Source organism: Limanda limanda, chromosome 12 (assembly GCF_963576545.1).
Source record: "Limanda limanda chromosome 12, fLimLim1.1, whole genome shotgun sequence".
Classification (NCBI taxonomy): Eukaryota; Metazoa; Chordata; class Actinopteri; order Pleuronectiformes; family Pleuronectidae; genus Limanda; species Limanda limanda.
This window is the reverse complement of record NC_083647.1, coordinates 20653217-20677591: the sequence shown is the minus strand read 5'-3', so window position 1 is coordinate 20677591 and position 24375 is coordinate 20653217. Positions and strand designations below refer to the sequence as shown.

Genomic DNA, 24375 nt, shown 5'->3' with positions numbered 1-24375 from the left:
GCCTTGTGCTTTTTGAAAAGCTGTGAATTGGGGTTTTAAGTATTCTGACGATAAGTAAACAGACCACTGAAGTAGCCGACATGCAATTTAGGAAAAAGTAAAAAAGTAGATAATTCAAACGTATGTATAAGCCGCTCGCATGACCAGTAATAAGGCAAATTCTACATTTACTATAAAAAAAAAAAATCGGTGCAAGAAAACGCATCCGATTTACCGTAATTCCCTTTTACAGTTTCAGAAAGAAAGCTGCAACCACCAGCATCAGATATAAGCTTGATAGATATAAATGTGTTTTTTACAGATCTTTAATGTACAAAGTGTGTATGTTTGTGAATTGTATGTGTACTGTATGTGTACTGTATGTGTACTTCTGCTTATGAGGACTTCGCCCCGAGTGATGGATGAATCCCAGTGTTAGGATTCCTCGTGCTGTTGCGTTGGGGGGGGTTAAGCCTTTGAGAATGATTCGATCTACTAATTTCTAGTCCGTCTGTCTGTGTGTGTGTGGGACGCACAAACTAAGTGTGATGTAGTCGGGCGATATGTTCAACATTAATAAACTCTGATAACGACAACAGCTGATTCTCCAGGCAGGAGAATACACAGGGTTGTGTGTAATGAGTCAAGCGTCACCGAACTTTTAATCAACAGGTGAACGGCTCTTTGTAAAGCGGCGGTGGCATCAGGCTTCTGTGGCCCGAGTCCTGCAGCGGGTCTCAATTTGCCACGGCTCAATAAATGCAGATCACTTTTACAGTTTCAGAAAGAAAACTTGCAACCAGCATCACCACAGGCCAAAGTAAACAGCCCGATCCAAACAGGCAGGTTTACCTCACAGCATTAGTTGTTTCAATCACAACTACAGAAGTACTAGAATGTTGGTGTATGTGTGGTTGTTCGAAAGCATGTGTGTATATATATGTGCTTTTGAGAAGGGTCTATAATCCAAAGGAAAGGCTATACAGAGACATGGAGGGGAAAAAAGGTTCTAATGCATTTGGGACTGTGGGGTGAGGGTGTGGCTGAGGTGCATGGAAACGGGTGAGGACGAAAGCCAAACAGGGGAGGGGGTTCTAGTTGGGCTGACTGACAGACGCTCATTAGAATGTCTATAATTTTGATGCCACTCAGACGGCTTCAGTGAGAAGATGTCTGCTGAGGGAGAAGCCAGATCAGAAATCGAGGAGCTACTGCTCATCATTCGTCCTCTGTCTGAGGGAGAGGAAGGGTGGGGATTGAAATCAGGGACGAAAAGGAGATTGGCCCAGTTGGAGTCAGGGGAGTAGGAGCTACTGGCTGTGGCGAGGGCCTGGCTGAGAGTTCCATCAGGACAGGACGCAGAGAGGAATTCATCAGAGGAAAAAACTGGGGAATTGCTCTCTAAGGGAATATTGAGGCTGTTGACGCTGCCGAGGCTGACAGCTAGCCTTATCCCTCCGAACTCTCCATCCCAGGGTTCTATATCTACATCTACTCTCTTGCAGGGTGAGGTCGACCGGCAACGACTAACCGGTCTGACAGGAATGTTGGTAACACGTTTGGATCCAGACTGGAGTTTCTGTTCTGGGGCCAGAGGATGAATGTGACCGGCCTTTAAGTACTGGTCTGGAGACAACTGCCCCTGGATGCCTGCCTTGCTGGGTGCAGAGGTAGACCTTTCTCTGGGATTGGGCACTGGATGAGACTGGTTCATTGGCCCTGGACTAGAAGGCAGTTTATTGCTCCTGATAGGGCCGTTCATGTCAGCAGCATGGTTCTGTTTCTGGTTGCTGCCTGGACTGCAGCTCCTCGTATTGACTTTCTGAGCCCTCATCTCTCTGACCTGCTGACTTATCTCCTGCTTCAGCGCCAGATCTAGGGGTTCTGAGTCGTCTGCTGATACACGGATATGGGGAACATGGGGGGAGAGGTTGGACCGGGTTCGCCTCGGGGCTTGGGATCTGGGTTGGACTTGAGAGCCAGGTGAGGAACCTGGTTGGTTGAATGACTGGTGTTGTCGTAGGTGCGACTGGGGTGGGTTACCATGAGCATTCTGCTGCTTCTGGACCTAGAAGTCAGAGTCAGACGAAGGTAAGTGACATGACAAACACTCAGAGTCGACATCACAGTATCAAAGCAGCAGCATTCATTCTCAGGTATGTGCAGACTCTTACAGGAGCACGGCTTCTCGTGAGACCTGTCGAATAAGATATTAACAACACAAAAAGGCCACTGGAATGTGAAGGTGCAAAAGGAGTCCAACACGTTGAAAGAGGTCAGTCACGTTTTTCAGATCCTCATGCATGTTTTTTGTATTTCATGCATGGTGGGGACTTACCTCTTTAGCCCAGGCAGGCTTGTCTGCAGGATTGATGACATCTTTGTAGTGGTAGAGCGGTTTCTTCTCTGCTTGCCTTCCCTCCTGCTGCTGCTGCTGCTGCTGCTGCTGCAGAGACACCAGGTAGGCTCGCTCCTGATGGAGCTGCCTCTGGAGCCGCTCCGCCTGCCGCTGCTCCTCGATCTGCTTTCGCTTGTACTCCTGGAGGGAGGATGGGAGAGGAAGAAAGACCACGAGGTTGAGAAAGAGATGATACGAGAAGAAACACAGAGGGAGTCACAGATCAACGCGGACACATTCGAACCATTAATGATCAGCAGTGAGAGAATTAGTCGTTGCAAATAATCCTCAGTATTTACTCAAATTTGCCAGATGTGTGGATTTTACCAGTTAGGTATACAATTGAGCTGCAAATTCCCAGTAGGATACTTGATTAATTTGTGTTATCTTTCAAGTATTTGCAAATACTATATCTCCCTTTCACAGACCATGCAAGACAGATAAACAGACATATGGGTAACTGGGGTATGAAACATGAAAACACACACTTTTCACAATTCTAATAACAATTTTAAACCTGATACCAGACACAAGGTTTAAGGGGGGGGATAAAACATTATGTCCATGTCAGATAGTGCTGATGAAAGTCCTGTGTGTAAACTGATTGTAAACGAGCCGCATCCATCACCGTGGCGATAAATTGACTTTTAATCTGAGCGGATTAAGTTCAGCCAATCCTGAGATTTCAATCAGTAAGACTACAGGAGGAAACCTGGATGGAATTTACACATCTCAGCCATGCACAGGAGAGAAAGCTTCTGATAGGTGCTGTTACATTACGTAAGACACCGAAATTTGGTATTGTTTGTAAAATGTAAAATTTGTGCCGGGTCCGGCTCCAGCATTTCACTGTTAGATAGATGGGTAAAAGTCAAGGGTAGAACATTTCTGGTACTTTTTGAGTTTTGGCACATTTTGGGATACGTGAAGAACTTTAGTTTTGGGGGGGAGGGGGGGGATGTTACCAGGAAGGTTGGCTTAGTGAAGCCACAGCACATCCCTGGGTTTTGGTGTTTGGAGTCAATCCTGTGGCCTGAGCAGTTTTGTTTGGGTTGGATCTCAAAAGGAGCAGTGAACAAATACTACAAGACCTTCTGTGGTATCTCTTGCACAAAACGCTTGCCCCCTGGACCCCCTATGCCCTGGACCAGACAAGGCCATGAGAGAAATATCCTCTCTGGAAAACTTCAATGTCCCATTTCTGCAGTTTGCCTTGGCAGACATAATTTGGGGCTGACAAAACAGTTTTTACTTCACTGAATCTTTTGAGATCCAGCCAACTTACAGTTCTGTGCATGCAATCATAAGAGATCTGAATGAACATGAATGAAGTCAAGAATCTCAACTGCAGGTTTGATCCTGTCGCGATCGCGCTGAGTGACTCCGACTGTGACTTCCCTCACAGTCAGCTGCTCAACTGCCAATCGGGCGCATGCAGTGGGGATATGGGGGTCACACAGCACAGATGGGAGGGGTGGGGGTGGGCGGTAGTGACGTGGGAGGACTATGGTTACCATGAGTAACGCCTGTTCCTGCAGTAGCTGCTGCTGGAGAATCTCTAACTGCCTCTGCTCCTCTTCCAGCTGTCTACGGATATACTCCTGAGCAGCAAGGCAGCACGAGGGCAGAGAAATAGTGAAAAAAAATAATAATCAGGAAATCGGAACATCAGAACAGAGATAGAAAGAGAGATAGAGAAGAGAATCTCCAGAGGTGGCTGCGATGCCACGATGAGGCTGCAATGCACAACAAAAGGCAACAGGACAGAGAGACGGAGGAAGAAGAGAAGGTTGGAGGGTGTATTTCTAAAACACTAGTAAAGCGTGGGAGGAGAGCATCAGAGATTAAGATCGAGCAGGAAAGACATAAATCAAACACACACACACAACAGAGGCAGTAAGTTCAATGCGAGGACACGAGAGAGAATCGTCTGAAGAGAGCGAAGCAAAGATAAACAACAGAACAATCAGACTTTAGTTCATACAGCCGCCGAACCAAAAGTAGAACACGGATCCTGGAAATAGCAATGAGTTGGAGAAACAGGAGCCACAGATATTTAAGTCTCTACATCTATATCACTTTCTGGTCTGCACATATTATAATGGAAAACCTAATAGGATCATTATAATCGTTTTACTTTCCAACAAGGGCCCGAGCTAAAACTGAAAAAGGAGTCCATCCATTTCTGTAAATAACTGCGAATGAAGTCTCGTAATCCAATAGCGTTTGCCGATGATTTATCTTTTCACCGTGAGGGCAGTAATCCAAGGAGCTAATCTGGAGAGACGTGTGTGGATTCGATATAATTTAGAGAATTACTTAGAAGTGCTTTTCACAACAGCTCAAAACTCAACAATTTGGGACTTGAATTATCTAAGGGATCTTAAAATATCGCAGCTGTCAGCAGATATAACCACTAGCATGCCGATGGAGTGCAGCCATTTTCTTGTTTTATTAAATTATGAACTCAGCGGCCTTGGCCTAGTCAGCACAACTAAGAGAAGCCTGATCAAGAGGTTTTAAGCGGTTACACAAGCATGGACTAGTTCATATGGTAGATAAGATTACTGAGAATTTTTCTTCCTCTGGGAACATGAACCATTGCAAACATTAGCTGCACCACACTAGCAATAGCAACTATTTCAAATCAATCAGCTCTTAAAGGTCCAGTGTAAGGGAAGGGTGAGGTGAGGGGGATTCAGCTGCAACATGCAACTTCACCACTAGATGTCACTGAATTCTACACACGGAACCTTTAAGATATAAATTAATTTCCTCTTTTGGATCATAATTTCTTAAATTCAGGGCGAAACGATAGACACAGACTTTTTCTACATTTAAACTCTAACATTTAATTTGCAGTCAGACTAAAATGAGGCTAAAAAAGAAACTGCCTTAATCAGATAGAAATGTTAACATGTTTTGCGTGCAAGAACCCAGCAGCTGAAAAACAGAGAGTGACACAACAACTAACGGGGATGAGGCCCTGGGCTTTGTGTTGCACAACTGTATCATATCGGATTGAAAATGTTCAAGTTCTATGTGTCTGAAGCAGAAATTTGAAAAATATGTGCCTGAGGTAATTTAAGGAGACAAGTGCTCGAGTGACTCAGGAGGCCAAAAGAAGAGACAGAGAACAACAAGAGTTTAAGGGCGAATGAGGGATTTTCGAGTCAACATCATCACGTTGCACATTTCTGTGACATCAATCTGGATATATTCACATGCAGGGTTGTTTTTTTTTAAACTCTTAACAAATGTACCAACCTGTTCTCTCTCCGCGTGCCTCCTCTCCTCCTCTCGGCGGAGCTGCTCCATTTCCTCGTAGCGCCTCCTCTGTTCCCTCTCGTGCTGTTTCCTCAGCTCGCGCTCTCGCTGCTGCTGCTGTCGGGATGAACAGAAGCACACGAGGATTCAGGATCGCACCATGAACTCTCCATTTCAACACAAGTTAAGAAATCACGCCTCTGCAGAATCTAACGTTAGAACTTTGATGTGCACGTTTGTTTTTGTGTTAATAATGTATTGTTCGACCAGGTCCAAATCCACAAAAGTGTCGGCTCACACACACACACACACTTAAAGCCACACAGACTTGGCCCTGAGTGGAGAGGTCATGTTGGTTGAGTCGAGTCATGGTGCTTAGCCGTGCGTTGGGAGGCAAACCCTGGTGGGAACCCAGAGAGAGAGCACTGATTATGGGCTGAGGATTTCCTTCTGTGAGCCTGCTCTCTGGAACTAAGAGAGGGACGCTGGGGGAAGGCTGTGTGTGTGTGTGTGTGTGTGTGTGTGTGTGTGTGTGTGTGTGTGTGTGTGTGTGTGTGTGTGCGTGTGTGTGTGCGCCGCTTTCTCTCTCCGCTTCTACCAAATGGTGAATGTAGTGTTTTTTAAGTTTGAACAGCCACATCAAGGACAAATTATGTTTTGCAAATAGGTCTTAAAGTGCAATAGAGCAGAGAGCTTCAATCAGCTGATGAATTTCATTATAGTTATGTTCAAATGAACTGTTATTACTTATGTCCTGTTTCTGTGCAAGCTTCTGTGAATACATGCTTCCACCTAAGGTCATGGCTACACTTTTGTCATGGTAATTATTAAATCTAACTGTTCTTTTTCAATAAAATGTAACACAAACATGTTGTTCTTACATAGCTATGCTCAAAGTACAGGTAGAATGACCTAAAGAACATCTCTATAAATTCTATGTAATGTTTGCCTCTGACAGATACCAGTAGATGTCTGTTAGTTTGGCCATAGATTACCTTCTTGTGACTATTTGATGTTCTAATGTCTATTCCCTCAGGAGAGGAGGATGCTGTTGCCTCTTCTCTGATAGGTTCCAACCACTGAACTCGTGATGGTCGCGTGGTATCGGAAGATGATGTAGTGAGCGTCAGATTGTGTATTTAAGACAGCCTTACTCTCAGCCAAATTGTCAGACCTTCCACACCTGCAGTGGTGTTGAAAGCTCTGTCCCGCTTGGCCAAGTGTTCACACAGAAACTCTGTTTGTGTTCAACTCTATTCTCTGTTTTAATTGTTTTCTTGACAATTAATTAAATACTTTGATATCATTGAATTGATCACTCAGTCTGATGGTCTATTTCCTCACCAGGGAATTAAAACAAAATTCCCAGCACAACTTTAACCTCCTCCCGGGTTACCTCCTCCACCCGCCGCCTCTGCTCCTTCTGCTCCTCGATGCGTTTCTGCCTCTCGATCAGCAGCAAGCGCTTGTGCTCCTCGTTCTGCTCCTGCTCCTGATGCTGATGCCGCCGCCGCTGCGCCTCCGAGCGCTCCTTGTTGGCCAGCTGGAGGCGCAGGAAGTCCCGCCTCAGGGTGGACTCCCCGGGGGTGTTGATGATGGAGCTGGAGCCGATGGGAAAGGTCAGGATGAGTTAGAGCCGGCGAGGAGATGTCGGATGTGTGAGAGATACCGTGAAGATACTGACCTGGGTTCACCAACGTCTCTTTCTTCATCCTCCTCTTCGCTGCCACTGTACTCGTACTCGGTCTCGTCTGAGGGAAACGGAGAGGAAGGGAAGAATTGAGATGACAAAGCCAGAGTGAGCGAGTTAGGTAAAAAAATCCAACAGAGAGCAAAGTCATTCCACTTCATTATTTGCATGTTTCACTTGAACTCCTTCTGCTCATTACTAAACAGCTCACGATTCCTGGCGTTCCACCGGATCTTCTCTCCTTCAGGGCACTTTTCTTTTTAGCCGCTTTGAATAAAGTTGTATAAATTGTAATTTGACTGTGTGTTGTAGCGAGATGGAGAACATTCTGCTCGGAGCTCTTTCAGGCAAACGGCGCTGAGAGCGGAACGGCTTTACAAGCGGGCCCGGCTCTCCCTGAGACTGGCGCCCGGAATGTGACAAAGCAATCACAAGACATTTCCATACATCACCACTGTATCAACCCGGCAGTGGCGTGTCTTGAAGGGACTCTTGCTGCTCAGCTCAGTGTGCGAGTCTCAATCCATCACTCAGACACTTAGAGGGAGAGTTTGTGTGACGTGGTGAAGTGGAATGGAAGTCTGTCACTTTCTCTCCTCCCGCTAGGTGAAAACCATTAATGTGTGAGAGCCTGGATCTAAGTGTAAATGTCAAAGTCTTTTACATCTCAACCTTAAAGTTCCACCTTGTGTGTGTTGAATGCACGATATGCAACTTCAGCATATGTACTGTTTTTCATTGGTCACTAATAAAGGATTATTCACTGTGGTCCGCTGCCTATAAAGCAAATTAAACTTTAATACGTGAGCTAAGGTAACTTTTCATAGCCAATGGTGGTGATGACAACAACTCCCATGATTCCACGCTGCTTCACGACATCATCAAACTAGCTCCTCTGTTATCGTTTTGATTGAGAGAACCTCACAAACTGCACCCCCCCCCCCAGTGTGTGTCCACCCTTCGCTCACCCCTCTCTCCCCTCTTCTTCTTGGTGCGGTCGATGTGGTCCTTCAGCTGGATGCGGACCTGCCGCTCGTTGGGCAGGTCCCTGATGAACGGGTGCTTGAGCAGCTGCTCCGTGCTGGGTCTCTGGCCGTGGCTCTTCACCAGACAGCTCTCTATGAACGAATGGAACTTCTTTGACCTGAAACCCCGGCAAGCGTAAAGCAGGTTACGCAAATGAAAAAACCTGCACCGTGACTGTGCATGTAGGATATGAGTGATTGATGTAATTAATGTAAACATAAGAGCGTTAAGCAGATATAAACCTGCACACAAGGTTAAAATGGGTTGATATTTTATCTTGTAAGGCTTGTGCAACGGAAACTCCTTTGATTTTGCACCGAATATTACTTTAAAAGGATTTTTCGAGCAGGTACGTGACAAATCTATACGTTTATCTTTACACAAACTACATACACATCTGTAAATTAAAATCTAATAAGTTTCTGTACCCATTTTATTCATGTTACATTACAACTCATTTAGATGACGCTTTTATCCAAAGCGACTTACAATAAGTGCATTGAACCCCGAGGGTACAAACCAAGAACAACAAGAATCAAGAAAGTACAATTTCTTCAAAAATAAAGCAAAACTACAAAGTGCTATAAGTAAGTGCCATGTTGCTCTCAGGCGTCCAAACCACAACACAATGATCAAGATACACACTCACCACTTCTTTGACTTGAGTCTGGGCGCAGGGTTGCGTGGGATGAGGAAGAGGGCTCTCATCGGGTGCATGTCGCACAGCGCTGAAGAGGCAGATGTCACAGTGAGGATCAATATTTGTGGCTAATTGTACCAAACGTTATATATGTTATGTCTTATAGTCCTAGTTATCCCTCACGTGATTAATACATGCTGTCGATACTGATAATGTCAACTTGGTTGTGTCTTCTTATAGAAAACCTTAAGATGGTTCTCACTCTCACAGATGGTGCATGTGCTGCTATAGCAACAATGGATATTTGACCTTCACACCAGCCAGGGGTTAACTGCTGTTTTGGGTTTCAAAATCCTAATTTATGCTTTTACTTTGTGTTCAGTCAGTCTCTTGATTCCCCGTTCAGAGTTATGAATTTGATTCTAAAGACCAATTACTCACTGTAGCTTGTGCAGATTGAAACATGAAATTAGTTATTAACTTTACTTGGGGGGGGGGGGGAGAAACAAGTCACGCTGCCTCTAATCATACAGACAGTGAGCGAGCACCTATAGGAATCAGATAGTGAACAGAACAAAGCAGGAAACACTGAGGTTATCGTCCAGGGGCCCGGTCATCTGACAACTAATTTTATACCCACTGCTTGGCCTTCATTAAAATTATGGCTTAAGATAAGTCGCATAGGGCCGGGATTGAAAAATTATCGCACTGGTGATCGACTGAAGTTGCACTGAGAAATGATGTGTGGCACAGGGGGGGTGGGGCGGGGTAATTGAGTGGGTACGTACGTGGTGCTCCCTCAGCCATCTCCATTGCCGTGATTCCCAGGGACCATAAATCACTCTGCGGTGAAACAGACACAGGGCATAAATACTCGGGATGATTAAAAGACGACCTCCAGAGACGCGCGCACATCCATCAGGAGGGAATGTGGTCGTTAACGTACCTTGAAGTCGTACGTGGCCTCAGGGTTCTCGTCGCAAGCGATGACCTCCGGCGCCATCCAGTACGGCGTCCCGATAAACGTGTTCCTCCGACCCACTGTCCTGTCCAGCTGGGCCGACACACCAAAGTCCACTGCACGGCACACACACAAACACACACACACACACACACACACACACACAATTTTGGGTTACGTTTGATGCGTGTTTTTGAATTCAGTGTTTTTTTTGTGTGCGCTGATGCACAATAATACCTGTGGGCATTTGGTGGCTTCCATAATGGAGTCTAAACAGGAAAGCATTACCCGACCTGCAATAGCCTGCCCGATTTACAAACACACGCACGCACTTTATAATCCCCTCCCCACTGGGCCTCGAGGGGAGAGAGAAACAGAAAGAGATGGAGAGACACAGAGGAGGAAGAGGAGAGAGAGAGAGAGAGAGAGAGAGAGATAGAGAGAGAGAGAGAGAGAGAGAGAGTTCCTTCTTCAGCAGTCTGCACCAGGAGCAGTGGCAGAGCTACAGAGAGATGAGTCGGCTGGTGTTCAGCAGAAAAAGGAAAAAAGAAGAGCCTCACAAACACACACACACACACAGACACACACACCTCGGAGCCATTTGAAACTTTATACCACTGCCCTCCCAATCCTAAAGCCCTTTTTGATCAAGCGGGGGGGGGGGGGTTGGATGACAGACTGACCCAGTTTGACCTCTGCGTTCTCCGTCAGCAGGACGTTCTGCCCCTTGATGTCTCTGTGGATGACCTTGTGCTGGTGGAGATGAGTCAGACCCTGCAGACAGACACACAGACACACCATGAAGTCGTGACCATTATTATTACTGTGGTTATCTTTAGAGAAAACACGTCTTTGTGCAGCAGCACTAGATGAACTATCATGGGTCCATTTAGGTTTAATGTCCTTTATTATTTCCACCATAACCTGTCTTTATTAGTTGATTTCTTTAAAAACAAGATTAAACAACTAATCACATTCCCATGGAACATAGGGGATGGAAGTCGTATGGGTCAAGGAACAATCAGTTCAATTTGGAAAATAAATACATACAAATATACAGTGAGCTTTTAAATAACAATATTATTTGCCCTCTAACGTGTCTGTATACGATTGAGCAACATCTTCTGAGATAAAGACACGTACCCTGAGAATCTCTCTGCAGATGTAAGCGGTCCACTCCTCTTTCAGAGAATTCCCCTTGGTGTTCTTGATCAGGTCCGTCACGGATCCGGCTCCACAGAACTCCATGACCAGCTGCACACGCACAAGGATGGTTATTGGCTGCTCTGCAGTAAGAAGCACGCTGGTGTCGGATGCGTTTCAGGCCGAAACCAAAAACACGCGCAAAGCAACTTAATGAGATAAACAGGAAGACATTTTCTCAATTTCCATATATTCATTAACAACAAAGAGTGTTATTACAGATATAGATTACAGATGTATCGGAACTGGCATTGAAATGCAAGAAAAATTGTAATTCCCGTATTTTTGAGTGATCTCATTAATCTTACATACTGTAGTTTCAGTGTTTCACTCAATTTCACAGATGTTGTTTTTCAGGACTGCAACTAATCTTTTTCATGACCTATTTATCAACAATTTAGTTACTTGAGCAACTTCTCAATTCATTGGTATTTAAAACATAATGGGGGTAGAAAAATACCAAAGTCAAAGTCAACAATAAAATATCTTGCTTTTCCCGGGCAGTTCAAACCCCTAAAATATTAATTTAAAGTAAGGCAAGAAAAAACAAAGCCAATTCTTCAAATTCAAAAGCTTGAAACGCAAATGTTTGACTTGTAAATGACACAATTAAGCAGTTATCAACAGATCTGGTTAATTATTATTATCGCTTGATTAATCAAATAATGAATAAATGTTTTTTCGATTTGAAATTCGACTTTTAACTAGGAAATATCCTTACTGATGAATACATTATCATCACAAAAAGGGCTGGCTGATATATACTTATGATTCTGAGGTACTGATACTGTTCAGGGCGTATTGGGTCTGGTATTGATCAAGCTCTGCTAATAGATTCAGTAAGACTATGTCTCAAATAAACTGTATTTCGGTGACTCGTACTTACGCATGTGCACAGAATAGGAAGTGATGTATTTACCATGATGCACATTTTAAAGGACGTACACAGAATCCACACTCACATCACTGTCACAGCAGCAGAAACACACACACACAGCCACGTTCACACAATCTCTCTTTGTCATTCTCTCCGAACACACACTCCACAGAGACTTCTGGTATAAACTGACTCAACAGGGTCACGGGATCACATGAAGGAATCGAGTCCATCTCTTCACCCAAACACAATGTGTCCTTTCTATCTACCCTCTCTCTCTCTCTCTCTCTCCCTCCTCCTCCTCCTCCTCCTCCTCCTCTCTTGCCCTGCTGTCCTCTCTCGAATCTGTGGACGTTTCCAGCCAAAATTTCAGCTGGACACTTCTGGCCCTGCTTCCAGCTCCCTTCATCATCGCTCAGGATTAAAAGGGAGAGCAGAAGTTGGAGAGTAATGGCCGAGCCTCTCTCATCCAGGCCACACATAAGGTTTTCAGACACACACACACGCAAACACACACACAGACACAGACAGAAACACAATGAGACAAATGTAAAAACAAACCAACATAAAACTCTTCCCTAACGATCGCGCTTCGGAGAAAACAGGCGGCTGTGGAGTCAGAGGGAATTGAGTGTGTGTGTGTGTGTCTGTGTGTGTGTGTGTGTGTGCGTGTATGTGTGTGTGCGTGTCCTCTCATTGCTGCGTGATGAATGCTACAGGATCAGAGAAGAGAGAGCTCCCTCAGATCACGTTAACACATGATTTATTGCAGCAGCCAGTCAGCCACGTACTCATTCATATCCCTTATGCTTCACACACATACACACTAAGTATATATATATAAATATACACATATCCCAGTACACACAAACCTACAGTCACCACATGCATCACTACAACTACTATCACAATTCATTTTTTTAAATTTCTTTTAAGCTACAAGACCTAGTTGTGTTCCTGAGTAAAGGTTGTGGTTTTAAACTCTTCTTTACAAACAGAGAATGACCAACAGCAACACATTTGACAAATCTGAGGTGTAAACATTGAACGAACACACAAAAGTAAAGTCTTACCCAAAGCTGGTCATCGATGCCGGGAGGGTTCTTCTTGATGAACGCTCCATAGTAGGTGGCAATGTTCCGATGGTGGCTGTATTTCTTCAGCATGTTGATTTCCGCTTTAATCTCCTCTTCCTCATCCTGACACACACACACACACACACACAAGGAACAACACAAATCAACAGGTGTTAAAGCACGACCTCTATTTGCGACCGCCCCTCCCAAGGCACGTTAGGTGACGGAGCAGACAGAGTTCAATCTGTTGATGAATTTGCGTGTTGAATCATTTAAAACGCTGCTAAATGTTGATTATTCCTGCGATACACAGCTCGACCTTGGATTACCCACAGTCCACATCAAGCATCACTGTTCAGCTACTTGCATTTCAAAGGGCTGAGCCGAAAGCAGCTGCTTGAAACAAGCTGTTACGGTCGCTGGCAGCCGATTACTTCCAAACATCTAATTTTTTTTTCCTCATCTGCAAAGTCAGGAAATTAAGCCTTGATTGGTTAATTAAGAGCTCATTGGTGAAGGAAACAAAAACAAGCTGATTCTTGTACAGTAGCAGCTCATTTACTTTGCAATGATGTGTTTGGCCTTTGTTTAATATTCCATCATTAATTAACACAGTCATTCGTTTTTTATTGGATTTAGGCAGATTTACTCATTTATACACAGTTTCATTCAGATTCATTCATTATTCTCTGCCTCTGCTCATTCATTCATTCATCCCCCAACACCTTCCTGTGCACAGTTTGCTCATTTCCTTATTCATTCACTAACGTGCGCTCTCATTCCCTCATTGGTTCCTGTGTTTGCTTCATTCCTGCGGACCTTCATTGTCTTGCAGGCAGCTGAGTGAAGACAGGGACACGTAGGGTGAAGGGATGTCTAAAAATAGCTGAGATTCCCTCCTGCTAAACAGACACGCCTGAGACCACACTGCTGTCCTGATAACTCCAATTTATATTACCATGGCGATATGCCTGTCCTCATTTCCTCTCTGACGCGTCACACACACACACTCACACATACACACAGACACACACACACACATCAGCAGTGACTCATCGCTCATAATAAGATGACATGGTCAATGCTGGCATAATCACTTGAGATTATTTACTTAGCTCGGGAACGTGCGTGCGTGTGAATTAGTGCCCGAGTGCACGTCTCCGTGTTTCTTACCCCGGTGACATCCATGACCTTGATGGCCGCCAGCTGCCCAGTCTTAACATGGCGACCCTGGTGGGAGGAGGAGAGAAAAAAGGAGAGACAGAGTGACAGGGAGAAAAAGAGGACAAACGTTAGTGCGTTACTCTTTTGCTTTCAGTCAAATATTGAACTGCATTTTCAAGGACTAGCAGCAGACAACCATGTTTGTTTTCTTCTTGCGGTTTGTTTACACCATTATAACATTGCGTTGTGTTTACATTGGCTGAGAAAATCAGTTTATCATAGATGTTAGGTCAAACTTTTTTCCTGGTTGTATGTTAGTAAACTTCAGACATTTTGTGAAAAGATCTAAATTGCAGGCTTGTCAGCAGCTGAGAACAAGAAGACGTTTGTTGTCTCGGATGAAATAAAGTGGAAGACGGGACAGAACCGGTTCAAACGGGCAAACCTCCCAAGTCGCGGCGATGTGACATCAAATTGCCGAATCAGTGTTTAATCGGAAAATGGCGGCTTGTGCTTCGGTAAAATCACATTTGACACCAGATATCACAGAAGAGCAGCGAACAATCAAACACTGATCCGGATCCACAGCCGAGCGTTGGTTGTGTAATATCGAGGCCAGGAGGATGCCTGGGGGGGCGAGGAGGCGAGGGACCAGGAGGCAAGGAACCAGGAGGCAAGGAACCAGGAGGCGAGGAACCAGGAGGCGAGGGAACCAAGAGACTGGAAGCTCAGGGGCGAAACAGGAAAGCCCAAGCGGTTTGTTTGCAACCGAGCATCTGCGGAGCGCTAATGAAGCTAACAGGCCCGAAGACGCTAAAACCACTGACGGCCATTACTTCCACCTGTCTGGTATCAACTGATTAGCATGTTACAGTCTGAGAAGAACAGCTCAGCAGCAGTGGCACAAACAAACAAACACACAAACACACACACACACACACACACACACACAGAAACGCCAAAACAAGGGCCACACTGTTCTCCTGGAGAATCTGTTATAAACCAGATGGCATTAAGGTTCTGGCTCTAAAGCGCCTCCTGAGGGCTTTAATCAAAGGGCCATTCTGATAATGAGCACCACAGCCACAACAGAAGCGAGGAACAACAACAGAGCCGAGTTCCGTCCACGGCTGAAACCTGCTGGTGTCATTTGAAGGAGAGAATTTTCTTTCCAGTAAGCAGAGAGTCTCTGCACCCGGCTGCCGGTCATTGGTCATTCCCATCGCTTCACATTCTATTTTTATGTCTCTCTAAAAGATCAAGGGACCTCAACGCTCGCCAACACTCACTTTACTTGATGAAGAGCTTGTGAGTAGTTGGAGGTTATTCGTTGTGTAAAGTTATTAACTGTGAAATAATGTAGGAAAACTCAAATTCTTGGACCTTTACACTCTGCTGAGGTTAAAAGTGATATTTTTGACCTTTAGCTGCCCTGGTGTTTGGACTGTGGCTCAGATTTCAAAGAAAAAACTAAGAATAATGTGAAAATTAAGAGACAATGTGGAGCTCTGCTGAAGTTAAGTCATTTTTTTGCCCTCATGTCTTGTAAAACATCAAAAATGAACTTTCCAAAAGATTATTTTCAGATGAGCCTAACCCTAGATTATCTAGATAATCACGGATTGTTTTAATCTGATGATGATATGAAATGTGTTCTCTGTTGTAAGTAGGACTATATTTCTCCATTTGTTTCCATTTTGTCATTAAACTGCTCATCTGGATTTAGGAAAAAAACATTTAAACTTAAGGATTTATTGCTCAAGAGAAAGTTTGAGTTTTATATTAATAGACTTTGTCAAAATCCAGCTAATGCAAACTAAGCACCCACTGAATGGTTGATCACAGTGATCACACACACACACACACACACATTAACACACACAAAGAGTCCATATTCTGTTAGACTATAAGAGCTGCAAAGATTGAACAGGGATTTCTCATTAGGATCAGACTGCCCCAATTCCACCAGCACAAGGACTGGCTTTGTTGGAGACCAACAAAGGGATTACAGCCACTTACGAACCAGAACACTCAGACACACACACACACACACACACACACACACACACACACACACACACTTGCAGACACATGCAAATACAAAAAAAGATACTCCCCGTTCTTTTTCAACCGCTGCTCACACAGACAGAGGAAGCCTTACAAACACCCACACATCTGCACACAGACTTGCGGAGAGAGATAATGATTGAGCGAGTTCAAGAGTGACTGAGGGAGCGAGCGAGAGAACGTGAATGTGCTGAATGGATATTGGATGTGGATATTATCAGAGCCGAGTAAAGATTCATTACTCGGAGCCACCTGACAAACTCCCTTATATCAGAAGTGACCCGGTGTGACAGGAGCAGCAGAAAGGAATTAGCGCCGTCTGTTTATCTTCATCTCTGGCTCGATCTTTGTCCTCCTCCTCTTCCTCTGATTTCAAATTCATAAGGCAGAGGAAAGAGGTAGGGCTCGGTTTTATAAATGTCAAATAAAAAAGTATTTCCAAAGAAGGATAGAGTGTTAAAATAGAAATAATATCAAAACAATATAGGGATGAATATTGATTGTTCAGCCAATTGACTGTTCATGAACAATAAGCTTCAGTAGTTAGTTTGTAAGTTAGTTTGTTAGTTAGTTATTAAGTTTGTTAGTTTGTTAGTTTGTTAGTTTGTTAGTTTGTTAGTTTGTTAGTTTGTTAGTTTGTTAGTTTGTTAGTTTGTTGGTTTGTTAGTTTTGTTAGTAAGTTTGTTGTTTAGTTGCATATTGACTTCATTTGTGCTCTCGGCCACAAACAAAAACCAATTGCAAGAACTGAAAACACAATTTCTTTAAACTAGTCATTCTGTTTAAGACAGGAAAGTGTATCCTGTATTTTCTGTTATAAATAAAGTTGTTTTAAAAACGCACAAGTGTAAATCGAGTCGGATTTTCCTTTCCTAACTCCTAACTGCTTCTCCTTCACATCTTTCCTTGACCTCATGACGTATTCCATCGGGGTCAAGAAGAATATTTGGACTTTTCCGAACGCAGCCGGTTTGTCACTGAAGCGCAATGAATCATGGGATATGTCGAGGCCGGGGAAGGATCCTCCGTTGCTCGGGGGTGGGCGGGCACATGTGTCAGAGCCTTTGAATAGAAACAGTCTACTAGCGCCGCTGTGACGTAATCGGTCTTAAAATGCGTCTCCCGAAGGATGCGGCCCCTAAATTTAGACACAGTATTGATATTATTCGCTCGCCCTTGTTTCTATCTTTTCCTAGCAACTGGCTTTTTCAACAGTTATTAAGCTAAGCCAACCAGCTGCAGGCTCTTGCTCCTTCCTTAACACATAAATGTCGGTGTCTCATCTTGAACTAGTCCCTCAATTAAAAATGAAAACAACCGTTAGCTGAAGATTTCACTCTTTTCCACTCTCTCTCTCCCTGCCTGGTAGGGATGGCTCTCGCTCTCTCTCCCTGATCCATCCCATTCAGAACGAGCGTCTTTGAGCCCCACAGGCCCGTTCATCCCTTCCTCCACTCGTCCGTCGCCTGCTCTGCCTCTCTGACCTAGATCTGCAGTTTCTCACTCGTTCCCTCTGGCTCTCTTCCGCTCTTATCCCTCGGATTCTCTCTCGCTCGCTCACCATCTAACCCTCTTAACTTCTCACAATCTCCTCTTTATGCCTGTCATTATTCCATCCCTGCCTCCCTCCAAATGTCTCCCGTACGTCCCCGTCTCCCCTGTCCCTCGCTCTCTCCTCCTCCTCCTCCTCTCTCATGCCTCACAGCTCAGACCAGTGGCCTGTGAGAAGCGAGGTGAACATGACTGAGCCGAACACTAATGCCGGCGAAACAGCGATCGGCTGCGAGCTTGACAAGCAAATATGACACAAAGCGCTGACTTCCTGCAGCTCTCTCCCTCTGCCTCGGCTGTGATGTCTCCTGCAAGCCGCACTGACGCAGACCCGAGTGTCTCCACAAAGCAAAACAAACGCACAACCCGGGTTGCTGCTGCACACAAGCGCTTCCATCAATTCTACCGAGCACGCTATGCATTACCTTCCATCATCGCAGTGACACTTCCAATGAGATGGTCTCACACGTGTCCAATCCAGCGATACCCCCCCTTAATCCTATAGAGGTAATTTGACCAAATGTGATATGACACATCTGTCACTCACACACACACACACACCAGGCCAGGTGTGTGTGAGCGATACCAGACCAAATTGAATACGATTGGCTAACCGATACCCGGCTCATCTCCAATCAACCTCCAGGCGGCCGCCTCAGGAAAAACTCGTTACTCGCCATCTTCCTTGCTGTTATTTTTTTAACTGATAGTTCCACCCGTCAAAATAAGTATGCATTCATAAAAACCAAGGTCATTTACAGCTACATACACGTTTCATGATATCTGTTGTGTATTTGTTGCTGGTATTGTTTGTACTTAAAAATGGCTGCACATCCCAAATGGAAGTTCGGGCTACGACTGCTGTGGGGTGAAACTTGTGACTGTGTTCATTATCAGCGTTTATTAGGTCATATCATCTTAAATTTAAAAAAAATTTTGGATCTCAACCTGTCCAAAGTTCTCAAACCCAGAGATAATGACATTTGGGAATATTCAACTTTCTATCGATCCCCCCTCTGACAAAAGCACAAAGGTCAGCTTGTCGAAGCAACTTGTCGAAGCTGCTTGTAAAGAATTATCTGTCAATCAACTCCTTGTTTCAGTGTAAATAAAAACTAATCTGCTCTGCGTCCGTATCATTCATTCTCTCTCCCTCTCTCTCTCCTTCTCTCTCTCTCCTGTTGGTAGTGAGGTGGACATTTGGTCAACAAACAAGGTTCTGAGACAAGTTGTCTTTGTAAATTTATACGTAAAAGCTTCCTGCAGAAAGGATCACACAGGCAAGGTAGGAGGTTGCAAGTGTAATGAAATGTGAGAGTGTCTGTGCTCATATTGAAGTGTCTCTGCGTGGGTTACTTCCTGACCCAATAACACTTAGAAGGGGTGTGTGTGTGTGTGTGTGTGAATGTATTGTTCTCTGTCTGGAACTTATCGGGGAGGAAATAGTGTCATGTATGGTGAGGGTGTTGTGTAAGTCAGGAACATCCATGATAGTTTTGCACAGTGCGAATGATGGAGACAAAGAGAGGAGCAGTAAACTACTGACAGAGCCGGTAAAAAATTGCTAAAAATTACTTTGTTACTGTCCAACATGGATGAAAAGACCTTAAATAATCACTCTGAGTGGACTTTGTGGAGCTGTGCATGGCTCCCAGTGCGTCCGGGCCTAATTTTCGGCCAGAAAAAACCTTGTTCTTGAAATGAAAAATAAATCATGTTCTGAAATTACATTGAAAACCCTTCAATTCTCATATGGATGTTTGTTTTGAAGTATTCTCCTGCTGTAATTAACATTCACCGCTCATCATGTTGTTAACACGGTTATTCTGCACCTGCAACATAGTTCTGTCTGGTCATCTGGTCTTCTCGTCTGTCACCACATGTGCAGCCGGAGGGAGCTGTCAGGCTGACACACCTCGAGCAGACATCATCGCCAAACACCTAATTATGATTAATTGCACTTGTCAAGTGACAGTAAAACGCCAAGGGTGGAAGGTACGCAGAGCAAGTGGTGCGGATATGTGGAGATGAAGAGGAGGAGGTTCTCTGGGTGTTCGGCTCCATATAGCAGCAGAACGATCGTACAAAAAGAGAATCATAGCTGGCACACACAAGCACACACACACACATGCACACACACACACACTGCAGGCTAAAGGGGAAGCATCTCTTCATCACTCTCTTGCAGCCTCAGTTAGACAACTCCAACCTGCCCTAAACCCCTGCCTTAATACAACCTGCTGATGGATGTCATGATACCCAGGGATAGGTGTGTGTGTGTATTTTTGTGTGACAAAAAAAGTGCTTCTCCAGCGCGTGTGTGTGTACTTGTGTATTTCGTTTCTTTGCATGCACGTCTATGCCCTTGCCGAGTCAATTACACAGACCCCCCCCCCCTCTCGGACACATTTACTATGCAGGACACTTCCTGTCGTAGCCTAGCAACAGTCTTAGATGGCCAGAGTACAGTGTGCACTTAAACATACGTGTACACACTCACACAGACACACAAACACACATATAGAGAGAGAGGGAACATGAGACTGTTGTCCTGATGTGGTAGAGTTGTTACGTGGAGGAAGAGGAAGAGGGATGAAGGAAGAGGAGGAAGAAGAGCCTGAGAGATGAAGGAGTAGATGAGCAGAGGATCAGTTCACTCAGAGAACTGATGCAGTTTCAGGAGTCAACAACATGTCACTTTAAAACAACTGAAAGAAAACAAGCTTCCTGATTTAATAATCCTCACTTTGATTCATTTTTTAACATCAACCATAATTTAAACACCTAAATCTGAGTTTTAGCCCATTAACTACAAATCTCATTACTGGGGACCATTTCCAAAAGCCGGCAATGATTAAGATTAATTTCATACTTTCCTGGGAGCCATTGTTTTTTTTACGCATTTCACAAAGATTAAAAATCACCTTTCAGGAACTTACATTAAAGTTCATTACGGTGGATTGTTCAATTACAGCTGCAGGGCCAGATTCTGGAGAAATGCAGGTGTTCTACAGTTTAAATTTAGATGGGCCACATAGTAAAAGTAAAATTAATTTAACTGTGCAGAAAAAATGTTTTAAAATAAAACCCTAGCTGATTAAACGGACAATGACTGTCATTCTTAAAGTCTTTAAAACTGCTGTAACTGGCTGCAAGCCTACTGAAAAAGTTGAATCCAAAATTGATAACGGGACTCGATAACTTTCTGAAGGTGTTGTGCTCTCACAACAGAGTATGGCCACTTATCCACTGATATAAAAACACCTGTGGCTTCATGAGCGTGTGATACACAAACCAGTCGGGCCGGATTTGGAGATATTTTGCTCAAACACCACGGGGGGGGGGGCTGGGTTTGCTCTGCACTCGCACTCTGCAAAACTGTTTCCTGTGGGAAAAACCCTGATCGGCCTGTTTGAGAGTTGAGTAGCAAAACAGGACAGAAGAACTTTTATTCTCCCTTATTTTCATATATTCTTTATGAATTATTGTAAATCTATAACAGGCACAATTTGATTGAAGGATGACACTTTAACATTTCGATGTGCTTGCACAATGACAACACAGCTCTTGAGTCTTGAATCAGATTTTCACAGCATTGGTTTTTGACACTTAAATAAAAGTCATAATTGATTTGCAGTTTTTTGCCTCTTCAGGCATTTTCCCAAACAGACCATAAAAGTGCAAATGTATTCCCCACACATTTTTCTTCAGTCAGGACTTTTACATTGTGTTGCAACCTGGTTCGAATCTGCATCCGTCCAGACGTCCGGTGCTTTGCAAAGAAAACAGGAAGTCAGGAGCTAAAGCACATGAATGCATAACACACACACACACACTCACTACACTGGGGATAAATTGCCAGATTGTGTTGCCGATCCTTTGTAAAACGTATATGGGTCACACTATAATCCTAATCTGTGCCGTCATGATAATCCACACACACACACACACACACACACACACACACACACACACACACACACACACACACACACACACACACACACACACACACACACACACACACACACACACACACACACACACACACACACACACACACACACACACACACACACACACACACACACACACAGACATCAGGCAAGAAGTGACTGGATGTCATCTAAGCATCCTCCCCTGGCATAGTTCCTGTCGGCATGGTAACCGTGTCACGGGGGAGAAGTGGGCTACGGGACGAGCCCCTGGGCTTTGACTCTATACATTTAGGTTCTCTCACTGACAGGGAGGCCCTGGGGGGGGAGATTGCCCACTGCTGTCACACACACACACACAAACACACACACACACCAAACTGTATTAGGGTTGAAGGATTTTAGACAGCCAGGGTTTCAGTATCAACACCCACTGGTTCTAGTCCGTGAGCTTCCAATCCCAGCATGCTCAGAGCCGAGGTTGATGCAGAATTAAAGCTACTTTGGTCTAACAAATGTTGGAAACGCAGTTCTGCTCGAAAGACCCCGAAGAAATAAGAGGGCAATGCTCCGAGACACACCTCATTGCAGTTCAAACACCTGCAATCATTCTGCACTCACACATGCCAACACACACACAGCCACGTGCACACACACGCGCTGTTGTGGAATCAGCGAGGCAGTAAATAAAAGTGACAAAGGCCTCCATTCCAATCTACTTGTGCACTGCCCAGGAAATATTGAAGCACCCCGAGGCTGCTCTCTCGCATGAGAGAGGGAGAGAGGAAAGAGAGAGACAGATTGAGACAGGAAGAGATTTAAAAGGAGAGAAGTTGTAAAGCGAGCCAGTGGAGATGAGGGAGACATATACAAGCGGAGAGTTTGTGGGAGAAGGAGGCTGTAAAGAAAGGGAGCGAGGGATGAAAGAAGGAAAGAAGAAAGAGGGGAGGAGAAGGATGAGTGCAATGATCTGTGGCACGGAGCAGAGGGCTGTTATTGATGTGCGAGCGGTGTTTGCAGGGAAGAGAGAGGCTGAATTTCGCGACGCCGGCGTGTTGATTCGACTCTGAATGAACTGGTTTTATCGGCTTAAGTCTATTGAAACAATAATCTATCAGCAGTGGGAAACATAGCTGCTCATTAACCTGCCTGCTCGCAGTACAACAAGCTAATTAACAAACTCGGTGTAGGCACAAGTGCCCGAGAATCGGCCCGAGCTGAGGGTCAGGGAGGGGATTTGGCGCAGTGCTAAATAATCAGGCACATAAAACGGGTTCAAGTCCGAGAAGCTCAGGCCTGAAAAAAAAGCAGGAAAACCACACCGACTGGATCACAAGCAACAGAAGCACGTGAGTCGCTGGCTGTGGTGTGAGATCTGAAGCTAGTCATGTAAAAAGCACGAGTGCAATTGTGTGTGTGTGCACGTGTGAGTCAGAAAACTGTAATGCATCATTTGATTTGATGGAAATAAATCAGCTCTTGCAGGGCTCACTGGCTTTATGAACGTGTGTGTGTGTGTGTACGTCCCAATGTTATTAATGCTGGGTATTGGAGTCTGACCCATATTAACTGAATAACTAACCCCCCACCCACTCATATGAACGTGTACATGCTCTTCTTGCTTTATGTTGTTGAAATGCATCTTAAACAGCTGCAGGAAATCTCCTCTAACACAGTGAACACATTCCCTCATTTGAGCTCTAAATCATTTAAAGGTAAACTTAACTAATGCACTTCATGACTAATTCACACAGTTAGCGTGTTCACCCCCCCCACTCGCCCACTCAACTCTCATCCAAAATCAGATTCTAAAATCTGAGCGTCTTCACAGACACGAGAGACAGAACAACAAGACGGATCCTGCGTGTGGCCGGCGATGGGGGTGCAGTCTGTTGTGGAAACGCTGTAAACAAGTGATTCAGGATGTTATTCTATTGTATTGTCATCGGGTTCTCTCCTCCTCCTCTCTGGAGCTCAACAGTATTTTTGATGCAGTTTCCCAAGAAAGCTGCTCTGATTGACATGCTTTTTTAAAATCTATATGTAGGTCTGAACTGATAAAATCCTTTTTGTGACCCACGGCAAAAGTTTAATTCAATAAATTTAGCATTTTCTAGGCTGCATGTCTATTACACTGAGAGCAATGTTAACTTCCTTGTATGCAAATTATGATTCTGAGCTGCACTGTGATTTATCCTGTTTTTCCATGAGTAATGATCACTCAGAGAGAATAAAATAACTTTCTTTGAGTTTTTAAAATATTGCTGGGTCCCTAACTGAACAGAGCAGAGAGTGAGGTGCAGCTCTCGACTGCAGAAGAATAAATAAATCCAAAAGTCTAAAAAAAAGGTTGGTAAATGTCGTGAGGGAAAGCACAGAAACGCATGAGAGAAACTGTTCGCTGAGCTATTTTAAAGTGGAACGGCCAATGGGTTTACTCCAACCCTCAGCCGGCCGACCAATGGCGTCACGTCATGACTCAGTCACCCGGCATTCGCCCGACCAATGGTGTGACTTGATCAGTCGGTCGGTGAGATTTAT

The 24375-nt window shown here is 44.5% G+C and overlaps 1 protein-coding gene across 1 annotated transcript in view; it reads right to left on the bottom strand.

The window, feature by feature from the left end:
- LOC133015607 (TRAF2 and NCK-interacting protein kinase-like) overlaps positions 1-24375 on the bottom strand; it is a 57865-nt gene that overhangs the window by 14292 nt on the left and 19198 nt on the right. Inside the window, exons 3-15 of the mRNA XM_061082850.1 lie at positions 14291-14347; positions 13115-13240; positions 11105-11215; positions 10645-10735; positions 9947-10077; positions 9789-9843; positions 9010-9088; positions 8303-8478; positions 7329-7395; positions 7041-7245; positions 5645-5761; positions 2318-2518; positions 1511-2047 (exon numbers count right to left, since the gene is read on the bottom strand). Of these exons, the coding sequence (XP_060938833.1) occupies positions 1511-2047; positions 2318-2518; positions 5645-5761; positions 7041-7245; positions 7329-7395; positions 8303-8478; positions 9010-9088; positions 9789-9843; positions 9947-10077; positions 10645-10735; positions 11105-11215; positions 13115-13240; positions 14291-14347 (1953 nt within the window). The remainder of the gene's footprint in view (positions 1-1510; positions 2048-2317; positions 2519-5644; positions 5762-7040; positions 7246-7328; positions 7396-8302; positions 8479-9009; positions 9089-9788; positions 9844-9946; positions 10078-10644; positions 10736-11104; positions 11216-13114; positions 13241-14290; positions 14348-24375) is intronic.